Genomic DNA, 20557 nt, shown 5'->3' with positions numbered 1-20557 from the left:
GCACCCCCACCCCCAACTTCCTGTCTCCTTTCCATGCAGATATACATACATGCTGAACAATTCTGGTGATGGTAGCATTTTATCTTGTTAGCATCTTTAAAAGGATGCCAACCTCATAAAATGAGCTAAGATCTTCCATTTTTTCTGGACTCTGAAATATTTTCAGAGCTAAGATTTACTTACTTTTTGAAAATTTAGTAAAATTCATCCATTAAAATCCTCTAGACCTAGTAGTGCATCTCTAGATACATGATGGACTATTATTTAGTTTCTTTTATGGTTATAATTGGTTTGGTCAGGCTGTTCAGCCACTTTAAGTCATTTTAAAATTATAAACTGTCATACAATATTAGTTTTTCCTAATTTTTAAAATTTACTAGCATATTTGTATATAATATTCATTTACAATGTTTTAAAATTTTCTGTCACTCTATTTATGTCCCAGTTCCCTAGTCTATATAGCTTTCTTGTATCTTATCCACTTTTTGTGTTGATTTGGCTTGCTGTGAATGTGTTTTATAGCGAATGAATGAATTTCAGAAAAGACTGTAACAGAGTTAAAGAGTACTGAACTTAGCACAAAATCTAGTTTAAAGTTCTGTGTCTGCCACTATAAAATAGCAGTAAAAATACCTACCTCACAGATTTATTATAATAATTAAATTCAAGGATATATGGGAAAAGATTTTTTATCTAGAAAGTAACATAGAAATATTAGGTACCAATCAATAAGGGAAGGACAATCAAATTCACCTACATGGAGAATTTTCCACCACAATCCAGAAAATTTTCAGATAAATATGCATTACACATACAAATGCAATGTATAAAAAAACCTGTAAAGAACAGTATTCTAGTAATTACATAAAGGATTAAAAGAGAGTGTTTAAGAAACTAAGAATCTAATTAGAGACAATATGTTTAAATAGGCAAAAACTGTAAAATTCTGCACAATTAAATATAATAAGCAAATTGTGATAAACATAACTGATTAAATTTTGTTTTCCAAAATATAATAAAAATATATACATGCAGAACACATTGGTTGTCTCCCAATATCAGAGTCTCCTTTGTCATTTGGGGAATCGACCTTCTTCCCTATCGGCCCATGAGGTCTCAGGAGGGCTTCAACCGGAACTCCAGGACTGAAGCACTTCATTAACACAGACCAGTAAGTTCATCTCACTGTTGACCATGGGGACTGATTCAGTGGCAGGCACACAGTTTAAAGCTCATCTACTCACAGTGATCTCAGGACTTTCAACAGAATTCTTAGAAAAGGTCTTTTCCAGCTGCACATACACCTAAGGGAATGTATGACTTAAGGCATTACCACACAGGGAGCAAATCCGACTCAACCGAAAAAGAGAAACTGAGTTCCACTATCAACAATTTCAGTTCTGAATCTGGTCATGCCTGATGCTAGCATTCCCCTGCGGCTTTCCAGCTGCATGACTTCATAAATTTCCTGAGGCCAGTTTGAGCTGGGATTTCTGTCACGTGCAAGAGAGATCAATACTCAGATTCTTCTTGATAACGTGCATATGAGGGAATTACAGTAAGTAGAAACCTCCTCTCTGAAATATCTATCCATACTTGCTCCTCTCTAATCCATTCTCCTTGAAACACCAGAGTTATTTTATAAATTACAAATATGAACATAAGTGTAAGCACTACCCCCTATGCAAGCATCTTCCAAAATGCTTTCCTTTTCCTTTAGAATAATATCTAAAATTTTCCAAAAGGCTTATAAGGCCCCCCGGCATAGCTTCTGTGCAACTCTCCAGCGTTGGCTTGGCAACACTCCTCCTTGGTCTTTACACTCATTAGGAAGAAGAGGGGTACTGGGGTTAAGAACTGAGTTCTGAGATCACACCGCCAGGACTGGAATTCTGGCTTTACGCAATTACTATGTGACTTGGGCAGGTTACAAAACTTTTTGTGATTTAGTAACTAGTATTTACTGCATAGCGTTATTGTGAGAATTAAAGAAACAAACAACATAAAGGGGAGACTATATAAAATAATGCCTGGGACATAGTAGGAACTAAATATTAATTATAATTACAGCTGCTATTGCACTCCATCTACACTGGCATCCTTCCAATTCCTAGAAACTTCTCATGCCTCAGGGCCTGTACATAAGCTTTCTTCAGTTTATTCTTGTGGCAAACCTCTGTTAATAACTTATCACCATTTTGCAATTTTCACTAAATTTCTTCTACTATAAACAGTGCCGAAATTTTGTCAATAATCTTTAATTATTTGCTTAAGTTAAATACATTGAAATGTATAAGCCAAAGGATATTCCCATCTTTAAGGCTTTTATATGCGCTACTAAATTCCTTTCCAGGAAAATTATGATTTCACATTCACAGCAGCTTTTGAGTGCATATTTCTTTACCCTTATCAACACTGCATGGTCTCACTTAATTTTTTTTTTATCATTGTTAATTTTACGGTAATGAAATGGCATCTCATTAATTTCACTTCCAGTTTTTAAATTACAGTGATATTAAAACTGTCTTTCCACGTTTTTTCTTTAGCCCATTAAAAAATTAGGGTGTCCGTAAATTTCTTACTGTTTGTAAACACTCTTATGGTGTTAGAAACATAAATTCTGTTACTCATATAATTTGCCAATCACTTAGTCCACCTCTCCCAGTTTTTCCTCACTCATAATTTTGCTCATGGTGTTTTGATGTACAGAAGTTTTCCCTTTAACTGTACAAATATTCTGTTTTTAATTCACGCTACTGCCATCATATTTCAAAAGGCCTTCTTTGTCCTTGTTCTCACTTGTATTTGCATATTTCATTTATATTTATATTCATGATTTGATATTACATTTCAATGCTTAGCCCATTTGGAACTTTTTTGGTGTAAGGTTGAAAAAGGAATTTAACTTCATTGTCCTCTTCTCTTCCATTTACATATAGTCTTAAAAAAGCAGTGTCATCACTATGATTCATATTAAACCTATTAACTCTAGTTTCCATCCAACTTTCGTACTGAAATTATAGAAAAGTCATCCAAGAACTCTTGATTGCATAACTTTTTCAGGCCTCATACTCTGACCCTAATCATTGTGTGACGCTGTGAGGCACTTCTACCTGCTTATAAGTATCTGTTTTCATGGTTTTCTGATATCCATTCATCCTTTTTCTCCTGCTTCTGATTTCTCCTTCGCAATGAATGAGCTCTTCTACTTAAATGGCTTCAAGAACTGCCTGATCTTTAGCTCCAAGCCTGCGCACTCTACCTCGTCTTACAATCACCTCAATGTCAGCATGTCCAAACAACTCAATGTTGCGATTCTAATGTATCTTTACTCCTGTAATTCCTATCTTCCAATAATGGCATCATTATCTGTCTAAATACCTGAGCGAGATACATGAGTCACTTTCTACCACTCATCATATCAAGTGCTATAAATTTTATTTAAAATTTTTATTTTTATATTTCTATTGAAATATAGTTGATTTACAATATTATATTAGTTTTAGGTGTACAATATAGTGATCCAATATTTTTCTAGATTGTACTCCATTTTAAACTTATTACAAAATAAATGCTGTAATTCTCCATGCTGTACAATATATCCTTGTAGCTTACTTATTTTATATATATTAGTTTGTACCTCTTAATCCCATATGCCTATCTTGCCCCTTCTCCCTTCCCTCTCCCTCTGGTGACCACTAGTTTGTTTTCTATATCTGTGAGTCTGCTTCTTTCTTGTTATATTCACTAGTTTGTTTTATTTTTTAGATTCCACACGTAAGTGGTATCATACAGTATTTGTCTTTCTCTGTCTGACTTATTTCACTTAGCATAATACTCTCTAGGTCTATCACATTGTTGCAAATGGCAGAATTTCGTTCCTTTTTATGGCTGAGTAATATTCCATTATATACATATAATGACATCTTCTTTATCTATTCATCTGTTGATGGATACTTAGGTTGTTTCCATGTCTTGGCTATTGTAATTAATATTGCTATGAACATTGAGATGGATGTATCTTTTTGAATTAGTATTTTCATTTTCTTTGGATATTTACCCAGGAGTGGAATTGCTGGATCATATGGTTGTTTCATTCTATTTTTAGTTTTTTTGATGAAACTCCATACTGTTTTACATAGTGGCTGCACCAATTTACATTCCTACCAACAGTGTACAAGTGTTTTCTCCACATCCTGGCCAACATTTGTTATTTATAGACTATTTGATGATAGTCATTGTGACAAATGAGAGGTAATATCTCATTGTTGTTTTTGATTTGCATTTAATGATTAGCAATGCTGAGCATCTTTTCATGTGCCTGTTAGCCACGTGTTATTCTTCTTTGAAAAACTATTCAAGTCTTCTGCTCATTTTTTGATGGGGTTGTTTGTTTTTTTGATATCGAGCTGTATGAGCTATTCATACATTTTGGATATTAATCCTAACTTATCAGTCATATCATTTGCAAACACTTTCTCCCTTTCAGTAGTTGTCTTTTCTTCTAGTCTATGGTTTCCTTTCTTGTGCAAAAGCTTTTAAGTTTAATTAGGTCCCATTTGTTTATTTTTGCTTTTATTTCTTTTGCCTTAGGATACAGACCCAAAAAACACTGCTACGATTTATGTCAAGTATTTACTGATCTCCTACCATGTGTGGGGTCCCATATCAACTGTGATATAACATTTTATAATACACAAATCCAAATGACTTTCACTTTAACGAAACATTGAAAAAAAATTTATACACACACTTAAAAAGCTTATTTCCAGAAGAAAATCCACAACTTAAATATTATAGGCACATTTTAGAAGACCATAATAGTCAGTTTTATTGATGATTTAAGCCTAGTATTGTGTCTTCAAAGGTGAACCCAAATAATATTTCATATAACAGGGTTATGCTCTACCTGAGATTTTACATTCACTAGCTTCCCTTAATATCCTATTATGATTCTGACATTCATAAATTTATCTATTTAAATCCATAGTTGACCTATTTATATTTTTAGGCTATTTCACTTGTAAAGGTATCAAGATCTATCAACTTATGAAGATAGTGCATTTCTTTAATTTTCTCTAAAACAATCACTTTCAGTCTTTATGAACTACTCCCTCTTTCTGCCTGTCCTTCCACAGATGTATCTACTTGCCATCCAATAAATAAATGTAAGTGGAATAAAGTCTTTATTTAAAAGGCAAAGTTTCTGACTAGATATTTTTTTAAATGCAGCTATACGTGGTTGGCAAGTGGCACATGTAAACATAAAGATGAGGAAAAATGGATAATCAGTGGATGAAAAAAGATAAGCCAGTCATATGAAAATAAAAGAAAGCTGCTTATACAATATCAAATAACACAGACTAAGCCAAAAAGTATGATTCATTAAATAGCTAAAACAATTTTATATTTGTGTGTATATAACAAAGCTTCCAAATATACAAAGCAAAAATTGACAGAATGTAAGAAATACGCAAATCCACTATCATAGTATCAATTTTTAGATAAATCAAGAAGATAGAAATTGAAAAGAATACAGAATATTTGAAGAAGACAGCTTAAAATCTTGATTTAATGGACCAGAATACAGACTACATGGCATTAAATAAGTGGATGTACGCAGAACATTAAACTTCTTTCATGTGCAAGGTCACAATGCTAGCTGGTCTTAACAAGTTTCAAAAATTGTTTTCATACAAACCACAGTGCAATTAAGGTTAAAAAAGCATTTTGATCTCACACAGTTCTTCCAGAGAATAGAAAAAGACATAAGTCCTACTTCATTTTATAACGCTAGTACAACCTTGATTCCAAAACCAGGAAAGGATGGTATAAAAAAGGAAAAGTACAGAGGAATCTTATTCAAACCTCAAATAGCCTAAAATTAATATTAGAAAACTGAATCTAGCACTATATTGAAAAGATATACATAATCTGTCATGACTAACTAGGACTTATTCTAGAAATCCAAAGTTGATTTAAAATTATAAAATTGATTAGTGTAAGGTACCACATTAACAAATTAAAGAAAAATATGATCTCAACAGATGCAGAAAAATAAACATTGATTTGTAATTTTTTTGAATTAGGAAACCAGAATTACAAGAGAATTTTCTAAACCTGATAAAGAGCTTTTATAAAATAAAACTAGCAGAGAAGCATCATAATTAGCTATGAAATGTTGACATCCTTCACTTTAAGAGCAGGAAACAAAACAAGAATGCTTATTATCTCTGGAGATCCTAACCAGCAAAGTAGGACAAGAAGGAAGTCCCAGGCTGAAGGAAAGGCAGGCGTATACGGAGGGAGGAGCCAGGTAGATTCTTGGGGAGCCATTCTAACATGGCACCAAAACGTTACCACAGTGCTAAAACATTAATGAGAATGTAACTAGAAGGAAAAATCAATTATATATTTAATCACAACTCTTCTCAGTGAGATTATGGTATGTAGGCTGAAGGAATTCCTAAACTACTCAGAATTGAGAGTAGAACTCCAGGGGACCCACATGAGACACACAGATGGTCACTAAACCCTTACCTTCTAATGAGAGTGGGACCCTGTAACTACAAGGATCACGCACTGCGAGAGAGGTATGCAGCGGATGATCTCGGACAATCGAAGAGAGACTGAGCTAGCAGCAATGACAATCTTAATTCTCCATTATATCCAAATGTGCTTGGTACCTTCTCTGGTAAATGTTTAAAGATAATTAAAGAATACTGAGTGCAAATCATTAGCCTGCCCGGGGGCACTCCTGTATTTTGGTGTGGTTTGTATAAACAGAAGCAGAGTGATGAGAAAGCAGGACTTAAAGACTGTTGGGAAAGATGGGGCTAGTGAGGGAGGAACAGCTGACAAGACAAGAAGTGTCAAGACCAGAACCTGTTTCAGGAAGATCAGTCTACAAGCCACATGAAGGATGAACTGGAATGGAAGGAAAAGAGACAGCAGCGGGGCACAGGTGTGTGAAGGGCAAAGGTGCACGAAGACGAAAGAGAGAAAGGGATGGAACAAACAATATTAGAGCCTTCCAATTGCCTTTACATTTATTTCATTCACAAATTTTTGATTCATAATACTTTTATTATATTCTATTCTTAGTCTTTTCTTTTCCAGGCTTAATGATACTATTTTTATATAGAATTTATATTATGTAAATTCTTTTATGTAGAATTTAAAAATTAGATGTCACTATCTAGAACTTATAAAGTCTCTTTTTTTAAATGAAGATTCAGTGTAGAGAATACAAAGTCAGTGTTTTGCAAAAGGGCAGAAAAACCTCCTTTCTTTTCTTTCCTATAAGGGGATGTTCTTCTTTGTTTTCCTTTTCCCCACAAAAGCACTTTGATCCAGTATTTTTTGTAGTAAATTTTTACCTGGTGAGATATAATCAATGTTCTATGACAAACCCAGCATTAATGAAAGTTTCTGGATTATTTTTACTCTAGGTATTTTACCTTCACTGAGGCTCACCTACATATACAATGTTACCAAATAAGATACTACCAATAAGACAACATAGGTGATGGATTAGCCTAAAGAATTCTTGCCTCTTGACTGGCTGAATTCAGCTTGTCTTCCAGTTCTTCCTTCAGGTTTTCCAGCTCTTGTTGAAGCTGATTTTTATCCTCTTCCAGGTTTAGTTTCTCCTTTTTATATTGTTCCTCCAATTCCTTGGAAAAAGAAATTTTTTTTAAATTAACAAAATTGCAAATATTGTATACTTCAAAGACCCCAAGAAAAAGACTGTTCTGTTCTTATATTTGATGCTTTGCTCTTCAAATTAGCCTTACCCTTAATCCTTAATATCAGCGTTAACAGTGAATCAAACTAATCCTAGGGGCTTAGATTCTATTACTGTGAATCACTTATGATGTAGCAGTTAAAACATCTTTTTAATGGTGAGAATATCTGACCAGCCTAGATCAAGCTGAAGTCAAAAAATAAAATGTGTGATATAAATGACAATTTGGTGAGATGAGAAAAAATTCTCTCTTTTGAATTCATAATTCTTTTATATTTACATAAAAACACAAAATCTAGTAACATTTCTGAAACTCAGTGGCCTAGCACTGAGCATAGCCAAGAATCAACAAGTGAAAAATTAAGGTATCTAAAGAACAATACTAGTAAAACAGATACTTGCTGAAGAAGAACATACTATTTGCCAGACATGCTACTCATCTTACCACTTGGGATACAAAGGCAATAAGACATGGTACCTGCCCTTAATAAGCTCATTAAAGAATATGTGATTAAATTTAGATGTACATGGGGAGGATAGGAGTATCTGGATGGGGAACTGGTAAGTTCCAGCTTGGTGGGGAACTTTCACAGAGAAAGCAATTCCTAAGCACAGTCTGAAGCTATGCACAGGGTGGTGAGGCATGAGTAAGTGTAACATTCTAGGCAGAAGTCAAAATATGTGGGAAGAACTATGGAGGGACCAAAGAACATGGTATTTTACAAGTGTTGAGTATTTCTATGGTGTAAGGTGAGAAAAGTAATCAATAGGGCTCTGTGTTGGGAGTCCGCAAGACAAACAAGGTTTGCTGATTTGTGGGATGTCTCACAGGACTCAGCATTTAGTCACACTCACAGCAAAAGGGTACAAAGCACAGCTAGCAAAGGGAAGAGGCACATGGAGCGAAGCCTGCAGGACACCAGGCCCAAGCTTCTAAGAGCCCTCTTACACAGAGCTCCTCAGCAAGCCGGGACAGCACGTGTGAAATGCTGCCCACTAGGGAGTCTCCTGAGGGACTCGGTGCCAGGTTTCCCACTGGGGTCTGGCTACATAGGCACCCCTGACTAGCACATACCAAAACTCCAGACTCTAGGAAGGAACGCACAAGTTCAGCATAAACCACACCATTTGCATAAACAGTTCAGGCACAGTGAGCCACTCCTATCAGGGAATGGTGGGAACCCTCCTGAAATCAAGTTCCAGACACAAGGCGAGGGCCAACCTTGCACCATGTTTTCTAAAGATGGCAGTTTCAGACCTGCTGTGTCATTTCTTTTCTGCATGGATTCTCCATATAATCATATCCTTCTTGGTGACAAAGTTATAAGGAATGGTGAAGTCACCTTTAGCTAAATGTTCTTTAAAAAATAATTTGACCTTGGAGAAAGACTATCAGGAAGCAGGCTGGTTTTAGCTTAGGCTCAGACGTGAGCCACCCAGGCAAGAAAGGAATGAAGCAGCGAGGGATAAATTATTTTGAGAAAAGACAAGGGTAAAGATAAGGCTTTCATAAGAGGTTTTGACTACGGTCACATACAGGAAATTCATGTCGTCTGTCTTACGGCAACCATGTTTCAAAGAATGCTTGTAAGAAATGTAAATGGATGAAAGTAGATTTTCAGGTAGTTGAGAAATTGAAATTTAATGGGTGAGGGGATGATTAGGAGGGCAACGGTGAGGCAAAAATGATACAGATGAAAGATGCCTTGATTCTAGCATTTAGAACTTAATACAGAGGTAACGAGAGGTGAAAGGCAGCTGCAATTTAAATACTCCAAGTAAGAGAGGAGGCGGCTAAGGTGAAAATGGCACGTAGAAATGAAAAGGAAGAACAAAAACAGCTACGGGAGCCATTACTGAAGCAGCAGCAGCTCTACTATAAAACCTGGCACACGTGACAGCCCACCCAGGGCTGGCGACACGCACACAGGTAACTAAAGCTGTGCACACCTCTCCTGGAATAGTGAGCTGACACAGAAAACGACAACCACAGCCTTGAGAAATAACATGTCATTAAGTTCCATCTTAAGCTATTATAAATATAACAGTATGTTTAGACAGAAACACCTTTCTAAAAGGAAGTTTTGTTTGAATTTTTAATAATGTTTAGGTGTTGAATATTTTTTCCAACTAGCTGTCAGAAAAGAAAGGCAGAAGATTTCAATTCACATCTTAGGTTTGTGGTTCTGGGTAAATCATTTAGGTTTATTAAAGTTATTTCACCATCTATATAATAAAAATGACATTAATCTTCAAGACATAAATAATAAGGAATATACAAGAAAGCTTTTAGTAAGCTGTAAAGTGCTATTATGTAAAACATGTAACAACCACCATTAATACAGGCCTACAGGATGCGGTGGTAAAGTGCCTTAGGATTTGATATCTGAGACTTGAATTCAAGGCCTGACTGAATCTTACTAGCTGCATGTGCTTGAGCAAGTGTTTGCCTTCTCTGTGCCTCCACCTCTTTAATAAAATGGGTACAGCAGTGAAACCAACAGCAGTGCTAGAAGGATTAAATGAAAAAATTAACATAAAACATCACTGCGGTGTCTGATACACACAGTAAGAAGTACTGATAACTAACATTTATTTATCACTATTTGTTCAGACATGTCTGGGTTCCTAACACTTAATCTCACTTAACCCTCACAGGGATATTACAAGATGGATCTTCTCTTCATCTGTCAAATAAAGAGCCTGATGCAAAAAACTTTGGGGGCCCAAGATAAGGAGCTAGTAAGTAAAGAGCGCAGTGTAATTACGGCCCCGATCTGTCAGACACCTTGCTTTTTTCTACTATATAATTACTGTCTGTCATGTATTACTATTAGCAAGCTGATTACCTAATTGAGGGAAAAAACAAAACAAAACAGATCATTTTCCCAGGGAAGGAAATTGTCTACAGGAGAGATCACACCTAGGTTGCTGCCTCACGAAAAGACAGCTCAGGATCTAGGCAGTGTTTCTACAACAGCTCACACCAAGTAGAAACGCCTCGTATCAATTTAATAAACTACATCCCACATAAGAACTTCTATGAATCTTACTCACTGAATTGAGATTCACAGAGTGAGTATAAGACAGCAGCTGGATCATCACAGAAACCCACCCATCTACAACGCAATGCTAAGCTGGATTTTTTTTTTTTTTTGCTATTCTTTTTGCGGGGGGGGGGGGGCATTATTTTCTTAATGGCGACACCAGGGATTGAACCCAGGACCTTGTGCATGCTAAGCACGCACTCTACCACTGAGCTATAACCTCTCCCCGCTAAGTTGAATTGTTACTCACCATTTGCAGTTTTTTCTTATCCCTAATTGCATTACTGTGGACAGCCTCAATTGCCATATGGTGCTTCCAAGCTAATTCTTCCAGAGTCTTAGAATGGGCCTCATTTAACTGAGCCACCTCCCCTTCCAGTCTATTTTGCAGGTTTTTTAGCTCCATCTCATAATATTCTTGCTGAGTTTTCTTCGCTTCATTTACTTTCTAAAATTGAAAAAAAAAAAAGATCAATAATTCACATCTGCTTTTTTCATTACTGCTATTAGTGCTTTGAACACTCAGCAAATAGATGAATTTGAATGAACTGAATGCTATAGGATTTAGACTATGCATCATGGGAATATACATCATTGAGTGTTCTCAGAAAATGACAGGTGGCACTGGCAAAATGAATCATTTTAAAGTAAGTGATAAAATATACTATTATTAGGTTAGAACCAAGTGTGAGTTAGCACATCTGCAAGCTTAAGAGAAAAAGTCTTCCTACATGTTAAAGTTGTAACAAAAAATGTCTTACCAATTTACCCATTCAGATGGCATTACTCAATACAATTTTATTGAATGCCAATTATATGCCTTTTAAGTATTCACAGTCTAATGATGAAAAAAGTCAAGGCTGTTGCAAAATAACATTTTAAGTTCTAATGAAGGGAGTATACATCATACACTATGAGTATACAGGAAAGGAAGCCTAACCTGGATGGGTGGACAGCGTGGGAAACAATGTGGCGTGTGTGAGGGGTGTGTGTGTGTGTGTGTGTGTGTGTGTGTGTGAGAGAGAGAGAGAGAGAGAGAGGTAGAGACCGAGATCAGAGAAGGCTTTGGAGAAGAGGAAACATCGGAGCTGAAGAAGACACACTCATTTAATTCTCACAAGCCCATCAGGAAGTGAGAGACAAGAAAACTTTAAACCCAGCTCTGATGTCAAAAGTCTGCACCACAACCATTTCCAGCATTTTGAAGGATGAGGAACAGTTGACCAGGCGGTGAAGTTAGGGAGACAGAAGTCCACGCAGCCGAGCAGTGTGGTGGGCAGGCAGGGTTCACGGCTGGGAGGGACGAGGGATGAGGGACGAGGGTCAGGAACAGGCAGGAGTTAAATGATGACAAGGAGTCTTTAATGCTAAGGATGCTGGATTTTATTCTGACAGGAATGAGAAATCACTGAAATGTAAGCAACTGACATTTTTTGGAAAAACAATCATCTTGGCAGTAGGCTAGTGAGCTGGCTGCAGGCAGGGAGAGCGGTGAGGAGGCTATACTGTAATCCAGGCAAGAAAGGGCAGGTGCCTACAGCAAGGGTCTGTGAAGGGGCACGAAGAGGAGAGGATGGGGTAAAAACAGACTGAGGGAGTAGAACCAACAGGACTTGGTGACAGATAAGGAGGTGAAGAAAACAGTGATCTAGAATGGCTCCTGGGTTTCAAATATACCAAACTAGATAGAAAATAGTGCTATTGGTTGGGGGAAAAAAAAGAAGTAAAGGAAATATAGTTATTTTGAGGGGAGAAAGTTCTTGGCACGTTGATTTGACATGTTTGTGAGAAACAGATATGGCAAGAGGGAGTTAGATACACAGGACTCAAGTTCAGGGAAAAGATCTGGCTCAGTCGGACAACTCTGGGAGCTGTCACTGAGAAAGGGATGGTGGATGTTACTAGAACAGTAACGGATGAGCATGTGGATTGAGATGAGTAAGTCAGAGGAACATTAAAGGTAAGGACACAGAGAGGGGAGGGAAGCTCACAAACAACACTGCAAGGCCAAGAAGACAGGAGGAAAACGAGAGAGAACCCAAAGAGAGATGCTACAAATCCGAGCAGAGTCAGTACCACAGTAAGACAAGATCCTCAAGGCCAGCGATCAGGATGTCCCTGGAGCCTGAGGCAGACATCGAGTCTGTGGAGTGGTGGCAACAGAAACCAGCCTGCACCCGGGGCAGGGGTGAATGGGAGGGAGCAAGGGGCAAGGAGATCAGATACCTCCCAGGACACCTGGTTGTTGAGGGAAGGAGGAAGAGTGTCCCAAACTCCCACCTGGTACTGTAGACACTGGAAAAGCTGGAATACATGTTTAACAGTTACTTGACACATGATATGTCTTACTTAATTTAGAAATTCAGCATGTTAGGACATGAATTTTCAAGGCTTGATTCTTGCCATCCTTTTCAGTTTTACAGCCATTTCTTAGGTGTATATATAATGATATGTTTCATCAAGAGAAAAACACATGATTAACTGTAGTGGCTATTCCACTGAAATAAAGAGTTTATTCAGTTTCTGCCTTGAATTGGTTGGAATGTATTAAGTTTTTACATTATAGATTGTTATTGAGAATATTCTGAACATATACACAATATGGGATAGTCCAACTTCTATAACTTTTCTCCCCAAAATAAAAACAAAAATTACTAGAGTAAAGAAATAGTTCGTGACTGTGGTACAGAAGTAAACACTAAATCAAATCTGAAAAAGAGGGAAACTGAACTTATCTTCCTTTCCTTTCATGGGGGTGTGGGGTCCTCCATGGCTCTTTACCTTCTCCAGTTCCAAGATCTGCTGCTTCTGCTCTTCATCCAGACTCTGAGTTTTGCTTTGCAAAAAAGCTCTTTCTTCTTCAAGCTGAGATAATCTCTCATTGGCCCTTGATTTTTCTGATTCTAGATCTTTAATTGTAACCTCCTGGGTCATTTGAGTTGCTTGAAGCATTCCAATATGACCTACTCCCCCAAAAGAAAATCCCTTCAATTTAAAATCCATTACACTTATAAAACAGTTCATACTTAATGACACATTGTACTTATTAGCTAAGCAGAAAAAAAAAAGGTCTGCATTTACAAATAGTTCTTTGGTTTCCTCACTTATAAAACAGAAATATTTACCATGAGAATCCTTCTTATCCAAATAGAGTAATTTAAATTAGAAAGAAGTCCATTTTCACATCACTGATGTTGCTCCCTGCACCCAGGACCATTCTAATTATTTCTAAAAATTTCAAGCTACACAAGTTGAAGGAGAAGCAACTCCCTAGAGGCAGAAACAAAAGTCTTGGGAGTAAAACAAAGTAAGAGAGGGTGCACTGACTAGCACTGTGGCACTAAAATGCGTTATTTATTCTTTTCTAATCTCTTCCTCTTTTAAATTCTAACATAGAAAGGAAGAAATTTGTATGCAAAAAGTAAAGATGACAGGCAGCAGTTTGGCTGAAACTAAATTTGTTGTAGACAACAGACCTGATAAAGAATGAAGGCAGAGTAAGAGACAGAGGACAGCAAGGTTATGAAAAATGAAAATAAATGACAACAGCAAAAAAAAAAAAAAAAAAAAGGAGGAGGGTATGGGGAGAGACAGAGAGATGAAAAGTGAATGTGAGAAACGGACCTCAGAAGGCATGCACCAGGACAGAGTATCTCGAAGTGCCCTGGACCAGCAGCGCCAGCAGCACCTGGGACTGCCAGTCAGAAACCAACCCCACCTCAGACCTACAGAATCAGAAACTCTGGGGCTGGGGTCCGGGACCTGTGGTTGCACAAGCCCTCCAGGAGATTCTCATACATGCAAAAGTAGAAAAGCTGCTACTTTAGTTGAGGGGGTAATCTGGGATTCACCCATGAGCCAATCAAGTCAGATGACATCCTCACAGAACTCGCTCAAATGGCTTCCCCTGCCCCACAAACTCCCCCAGACACAATGTCACTTCAGACTGACAGGGTCATCCCCTCCTCCAGGAAGAGCTATGAAATGAGCCTGCCAGCCACATTAGGATGGGCAACCCAGCTTTAGTGCATAAAATGATCCTTACTAATAAGCCAATGAAATGAAGCTGCTGTAATTTAAATATAGTTCCACTAATTTCAGTATTTTTAAATGTTTTATATTTTATTTTTTATTTTATTTATGTTTTTATTATGTTTATGTTTTATATTAATATTTACATTTTAAAAGGACATGTTTTTAAAGGACAAGCCTCAGAACGTTTTTCTTTTACTGACTGACTTATTGGTGCTTTGAAACCTGTAACTCTAACTTTTTCTATAGAAATACATTTCTAAAACCAAATTATTTGCTTGTCTTATGATTAATTAATAAGATAACAGACTCTTTAAACATACTTAGAGTCTCAATATTTTAAAATGAGAAGAAACGTGTAATTTTGTCTCCAATTAACATTTAAGTATTGGTTTTAGCTGAGGAAGACACCAAGAACTGTGGTCAGACATACTAGCTTTGAGGACAAGATCTGAAGCTTGCTGCTGTAAACGTTCTCTGGCTGCTGCTAGCTCACTTTCCACTTCCTTGTGCCTGCTTAATAAGGCCAATTCTCCCTCCTTGGCATCATCGAGCTGTTTTTGAAGAACCTAAGAAAGATCAAATAGCCATTATTAATATGCAATTAATATCCAAGAATGATGCTAAGTTAAATATAATTCATTTAAGCTACCAGCAGCAACTTTCTCTTATTCAAAAGTCACACTTGACAATACCTAGTTTTGAATCTGTATTAGTGACACATAACCTGTCATCTTCACAAGTAATATGACCCAATAATGAAATGATATTCGACCTCTCTAATATATTTAAATGCTGCACAGATATTAAAAACATAGCTAAGAAATTTTCTATGCCAATAAAACAAAGAGACTCTTTGCTGAGACTTTTTTTCAAACTTGTGTCATACCCCTATTTAATTCAGGTTTATAAAGCTATCTTAGTTTTTTGCTAAGTGTCTGGATATCAACTGATGTGCAGACTATTATTAATGAAGGGGAAAAAAAACATAATTAAACCCTAAGATCAATACTTTAACCTTCCCAAATCACTGGGAAAATATTAACATGTTTTTCTAAAATAAAATCCTCTCATAAACAAGTCAGCAAGGTCTTAAGCTTATCGTTTTGGGCCTTTAATATCTGAAACTATAGTAACATATAACAGCTACAGGGTAATAAAAATTACCCTTTCACTGATTTTCTCACAAAAGAAAAGTAGAAAAAAGTAAAATGGAAAACAAAAGTTAAAGTGGTCTAATCAAAAGGAAAAAGAGGGAACTGGAGGAAAAACAGCCCACGTGTTGAATGTAATACTCGTTACTTACCTGAACATTATTCTCTGCTGTAACAAGTGCTATCTGAAGCTTTTGGCATTTGTCACGAAGACTTCCAGCTTCATCCTGTACCATCTGTAACTCTGTCTTTAATTTTCCTATGGTTTTTCGTAAAATTGCTTCTTGTCCCTGAAATTCTTTTCTAAGATCTGCTTCCTTTTCTTTGCTAGCCTGGAGGCTTTCCGCTGTAAAAAGCTGTGACCTTTTCAAAGTATCCAGCTCATGTTCATAAAAGGACTGAGCTTTATGCAACTTGCCTTCATAATCTTCAATGAGCTTTTTCCGCTCAAGTCTCAGCTCTTCCAGTGTCTTGTTCAAGGCCTCCACCTCCATTCTGTGCAGCTCCTCTGCTTTCTCCTGCCCTTTACTGACCGAGGCGCTGTGATCCTGCTGTGACTTCAGCAGCTCTTGGATCTCCCGTCTGTGAGCAGTTCGCAAATCTTCCAACGCCAACCGTTTGTCTTTTTCAAACTGTACTTGGAGTTGTCCAAAACTCCGTAACCTTTCTTCAAATTTCCTTCTAATCTCTTCAACCTCTCTAGACATGGTTACAATGCGCTGGACATGCTGGGCTTCTGCACAAAGTTGCATGTCCTCAACTCTGTGCTTATAAGCCTCGAATTCTGTCAAAGCCTGCTGCTTCATTTTTATGTGGTCTTCTAACGATGCTTCTAAAACCTGAATCTTTCTCTTAAGGTCTAACTCCTCTGTTACTTTGCTTTTATATTGCAATATTTTTTCTCTTGTTTCTGCAAGAATTTGTTGGATTTCTTCTTCATGAGCATCTTTGAGGGCTTGAATTGCGGATTCATGCTCATCATTTTTAGTGTTCAAAGCATATATTACCTGCGTGATATTAAGGAAAAAGGGAGAAGAATTCAGTAAACTATATAATTTCAAACGAAGTTAATTCTTTCATTTGGATTGATTTTTTTCTGTGCATATCATACTGGCTATGGTAAATATTAAATACCAAAATATCATGCATTGTTTTTGTATTCATAGATTTACTTAGCAAATTTACCTAGCACCATCTTAAAATTTACATTTAAAGACTTTTAAATTAGGATTTTAAAGCATTCAAAATAAAGAATGTTTTCCTAAAACTGAAACTGTGAGGAGGAAAAAGACAGAGGAGACCACCTGGTCTATGAGAATGGCATTTTCCTATGGCCCAGTCTAGCTTCCTGCGGGCTGTGGTGGGATCAGTAGAAAGGCCTCACAGTAAGTCTCTGCCCTACACTGGCGGCCTGAAGATGAAGGAGGTTTTGCATGAAGCCCTACGTCTTCCCAAAGGCCTCTTTCTGAGACAGGAGAGAAGGGGGCAGGGCATGGCCATTCAAGGAATGACACAGCAATTAACACCAAAATGGTGGAAGATTCAACTCCCAGTAGGCCTTGAGGTCCAAGATGGTGGGAGATTTGACTTCCAGTAGACCCTGAGCTTCATTATACACTCACTGTAATTTATTAACATGGTAAATGGCACTCCCACAGGTGCCACGACATCTCCGAGGCTAACCATAAAAGGTCAAAAAGTGGACAACGGCCCAATTTCTGGGGATCCAAGCCCCTTCCCCAAAGTAGTTGGAATAATCTTTCCTTCTGTTAACATATGAAGTTACTGAGCCCATAAAAACTAACAACCCCCACACCTCACAGCAGTTCTCCCTTCTGAGTGAGACGGACTGCACTGTCTACAGAGCGTGTATCTACTTTTACTTTAAGCTGAGTACCCACACCCCACACCTTGTGGCCTTTCTCTCACCTTCTGAAATAGCCTGCTCTCTGTCTATGGAGTAGGTATCTCTCTGAATAAATCTACCTTTACTTGACTGCGGCTTGCTCTTGAATTCTTTCCTCCGTGAAGCTAAGGACCCACACTTGGTGGGGCACGTCCCAGGGACTCAACTGAGACCTGGGACACGGCCATCCTCTTGCCCCACATTCTTCTTCCTGTATTATTTCAACTGCTTAAAGTCTGACATATTTTAAATTTATGTATTTTTTTTTCTGATCCTCCCATGGTCTGTTTTAAAGCTGATCCTTCTCATTCCCAAGTGGTCTCCTTACAAAATCCAATTAGTACATTTGCGCTCACCTATCAAATGTATTTTCACTCATTGCCTAATTTTCCCTCTGCCTCCAAGCAAGCCAGATTCCTAGAGCCAGAGTATTCTGAGTACAGGCCTTTATTTTCATCCTCGGATTTTAATGATTCCATTGATATTTCCCAACTTTAATCCCAATGACAACACATTCCCTTTAAAGTAACATTCCCATTCTCCTATGTTCCTTGATGTCCTCCATTACACCCCTGTGGTCAAACAGCAATATTTGTAACTGTTACTTAAGGCTTACAGACATGCCCACTTTCTTCTGAAGTAAAAAGAAGTAAACACTATACACTCCAACAATCCAGAAGCTAAAAATCAATGTTCTAGAACTTTGCTCATTTTAAAATGTGATCTTACTCTGGCTTTAAAAATGAAGTCCAGCACCAAATACTTTCACAGTTAAAATGCAGAAGTGTTGCCATTTTTATAGCATTAAATTAGAACAGAATTTAAGTAAACATCTAATAAATAAAAGGGCAATAGTATGGTGAGGAGTTCTATTTCATTTTGTATTCTAATCCAGGGGCCAGCAGAGTAGAGCCTGCAGACCAGATACCACTGCTGCTTGTCTTTGTAAATAAAGTTTCACTGGAGCTGCTTTCCCACTACAAGATCGGAGTTGAGCAGTTGTGGAAAAGACCTTATTACCAACTCCTATTCTAATCTATACATAGCCATCTTACCAGCTGAAATTGGCAGCCAAAACTTAAAAATCTGGATTTGCAGTACCTTTGTTTACTCTCTACTAAACAGTCCAGACTTTGTACAACTACAGCTCATATACTGGGAGCACCAATTATGAGATTCTGAAAGTATATTATGTAAAATAAACACAGTATCATACTAACCATACATTTATATATTCCAGGAAAGCTATGTTAAAATAACTTTCTAAAAACTTCAAAAGGAACAATACAAGGATGCCAAGGACAGTAACAAATTAATAGTGCTCTCGTAAGTAGCCATACAAAATATACCACTATTTAATTATGTATTTCTAAATGAGAATGCTATATATGAATTTTCAAGTACCTTAACTATATGTAGTATCCCCTGTTCACTTCTCTACATAATTACAAAGGTAACGATTTATTTGTAACTTTCTCTGATTAATTACTATTTCTCAGACAAAGGTAATATAAATAGTTCTATGTCCTTTATTTTTTAAATATTTTTTGTTTGTTTTTGTTTTGGGGGGAAGGTAATTATATTTATTAATTTACCTATTTATTTTAATGGAGGTACTGGGGATTGAACCCAGGACCTGGTGCATGCTAAGCATGTGCTCTACCACTGAGCTATATCCTCCCACCCTGTTCTTTGAACACACAGAAGATATATGACTTGAAGTAAAAGAATGGACCTAAACTGAATTTTTGACACTAGGTAAAGTAACTTTTTCTCTAAGCTTCAAGTTTCTCAATGTTAAATGAAGATCATGTGTATTCTACCCTAGTGACATCACTGTTATAAGATCAACTTATCACTGACATTTTAAAAAATGATGTCATATGAAGATTTTTTTAATGTAAAGCACCGTAAGGTACTAAGGCTTCCTTATTAGTTATTATCATTTATTTATGGAGAGAATGAGACTAATTTTAAAAGAAACTTTAGTAAGTGATCATAATCATCCATAAAATTGGCTATCATTTTCCACATAGGAAAAGGAAATTCTCTAATGTCTCCTTTCATACACTATTTTAAAAGACATTAAGAGCCATTTGCAATTTTTCTGGAACTATGCACATTCATGGAATGGGATAGTACAATCATTTCAGCAATTTCATGCAATTTCACAGTTCCATTTTATGCCAATAATGCATAACTTAACTATATGTTCCATGATGAATAAGCAGTTGTGAGTAATTTTTATTTTTTCTATGAAGACTTTCAGATACTCTTACTCACAGATAAAATGAGGACAAGTCTAGATGCTAGTTTTAAAAATGCTACTTAGGTAAAAACAAATAGTGTCTGAGACAGTTTCCTTTGTTGACTGCTATAAACTGAATTGTTTCTCCCCAAGCCCACCAAATTCATACGTTGAAGCCCTAACTCCCAACATGACGTTATACGGAGATGGGTCCTCTGGGAGGTAATGAAGTTTAGACAAGGTCTTGAGGATGGGGTCCTCGTGATGGGATTTAGTGCCGTTATAAAAAGAGACCAGGGCACTAGCTTCCTCTCTCTCTGCCATATGAGGACACAGCAAGAGGGTCTATCATATTTTGCTATGGTCCCGGAGCAAATACACTGGCAACGTAAGTGTGTTCCCACTGAAATCTAACTCATCAGT

At 37.0% G+C, this 20557-nt stretch overlaps 1 protein-coding gene across 5 annotated transcripts in view; it reads right to left on the bottom strand.

Annotated features, from left to right (window-relative positions):
- Window positions 1-20557, bottom strand: part of FAM184A (family with sequence similarity 184 member A) — an 88753-nt gene that overhangs the window by 39476 nt on the left and 28720 nt on the right. For all 5 annotated transcript variants that reach the window (XR_012508648.1, XM_074368424.1, XM_074368423.1 and 2 more), the window contains exons 2-6: window positions 16133-16987; window positions 15260-15395; window positions 13576-13757; window positions 11045-11242; window positions 7554-7676 (exon numbers count right to left, since the gene is read on the bottom strand). Coding sequence is in view for 4 of the 5 variants with exons in the window: in XM_074368424.1 (XP_074224525.1) it covers window positions 7554-7676; window positions 11045-11242; window positions 13576-13757; window positions 15260-15395; window positions 16133-16987 (1494 nt within the window). In the remaining variant the exon portion in view is untranslated. The remainder of the gene's footprint in view (window positions 1-7553; window positions 7677-11044; window positions 11243-13575; window positions 13758-15259; window positions 15396-16132; window positions 16988-20557) is intronic.

The sequence above is a fragment of the Camelus bactrianus genome, chromosome 8 (assembly GCF_048773025.1).
Source record: "Camelus bactrianus isolate YW-2024 breed Bactrian camel chromosome 8, ASM4877302v1, whole genome shotgun sequence".
Classification (NCBI taxonomy): Eukaryota; Metazoa; Chordata; class Mammalia; order Artiodactyla; family Camelidae; genus Camelus; species Camelus bactrianus.
The sequence above is the reverse complement of the archived record's forward strand: the minus strand, read 5'-3'. Positions and strand labels throughout refer to the sequence as shown.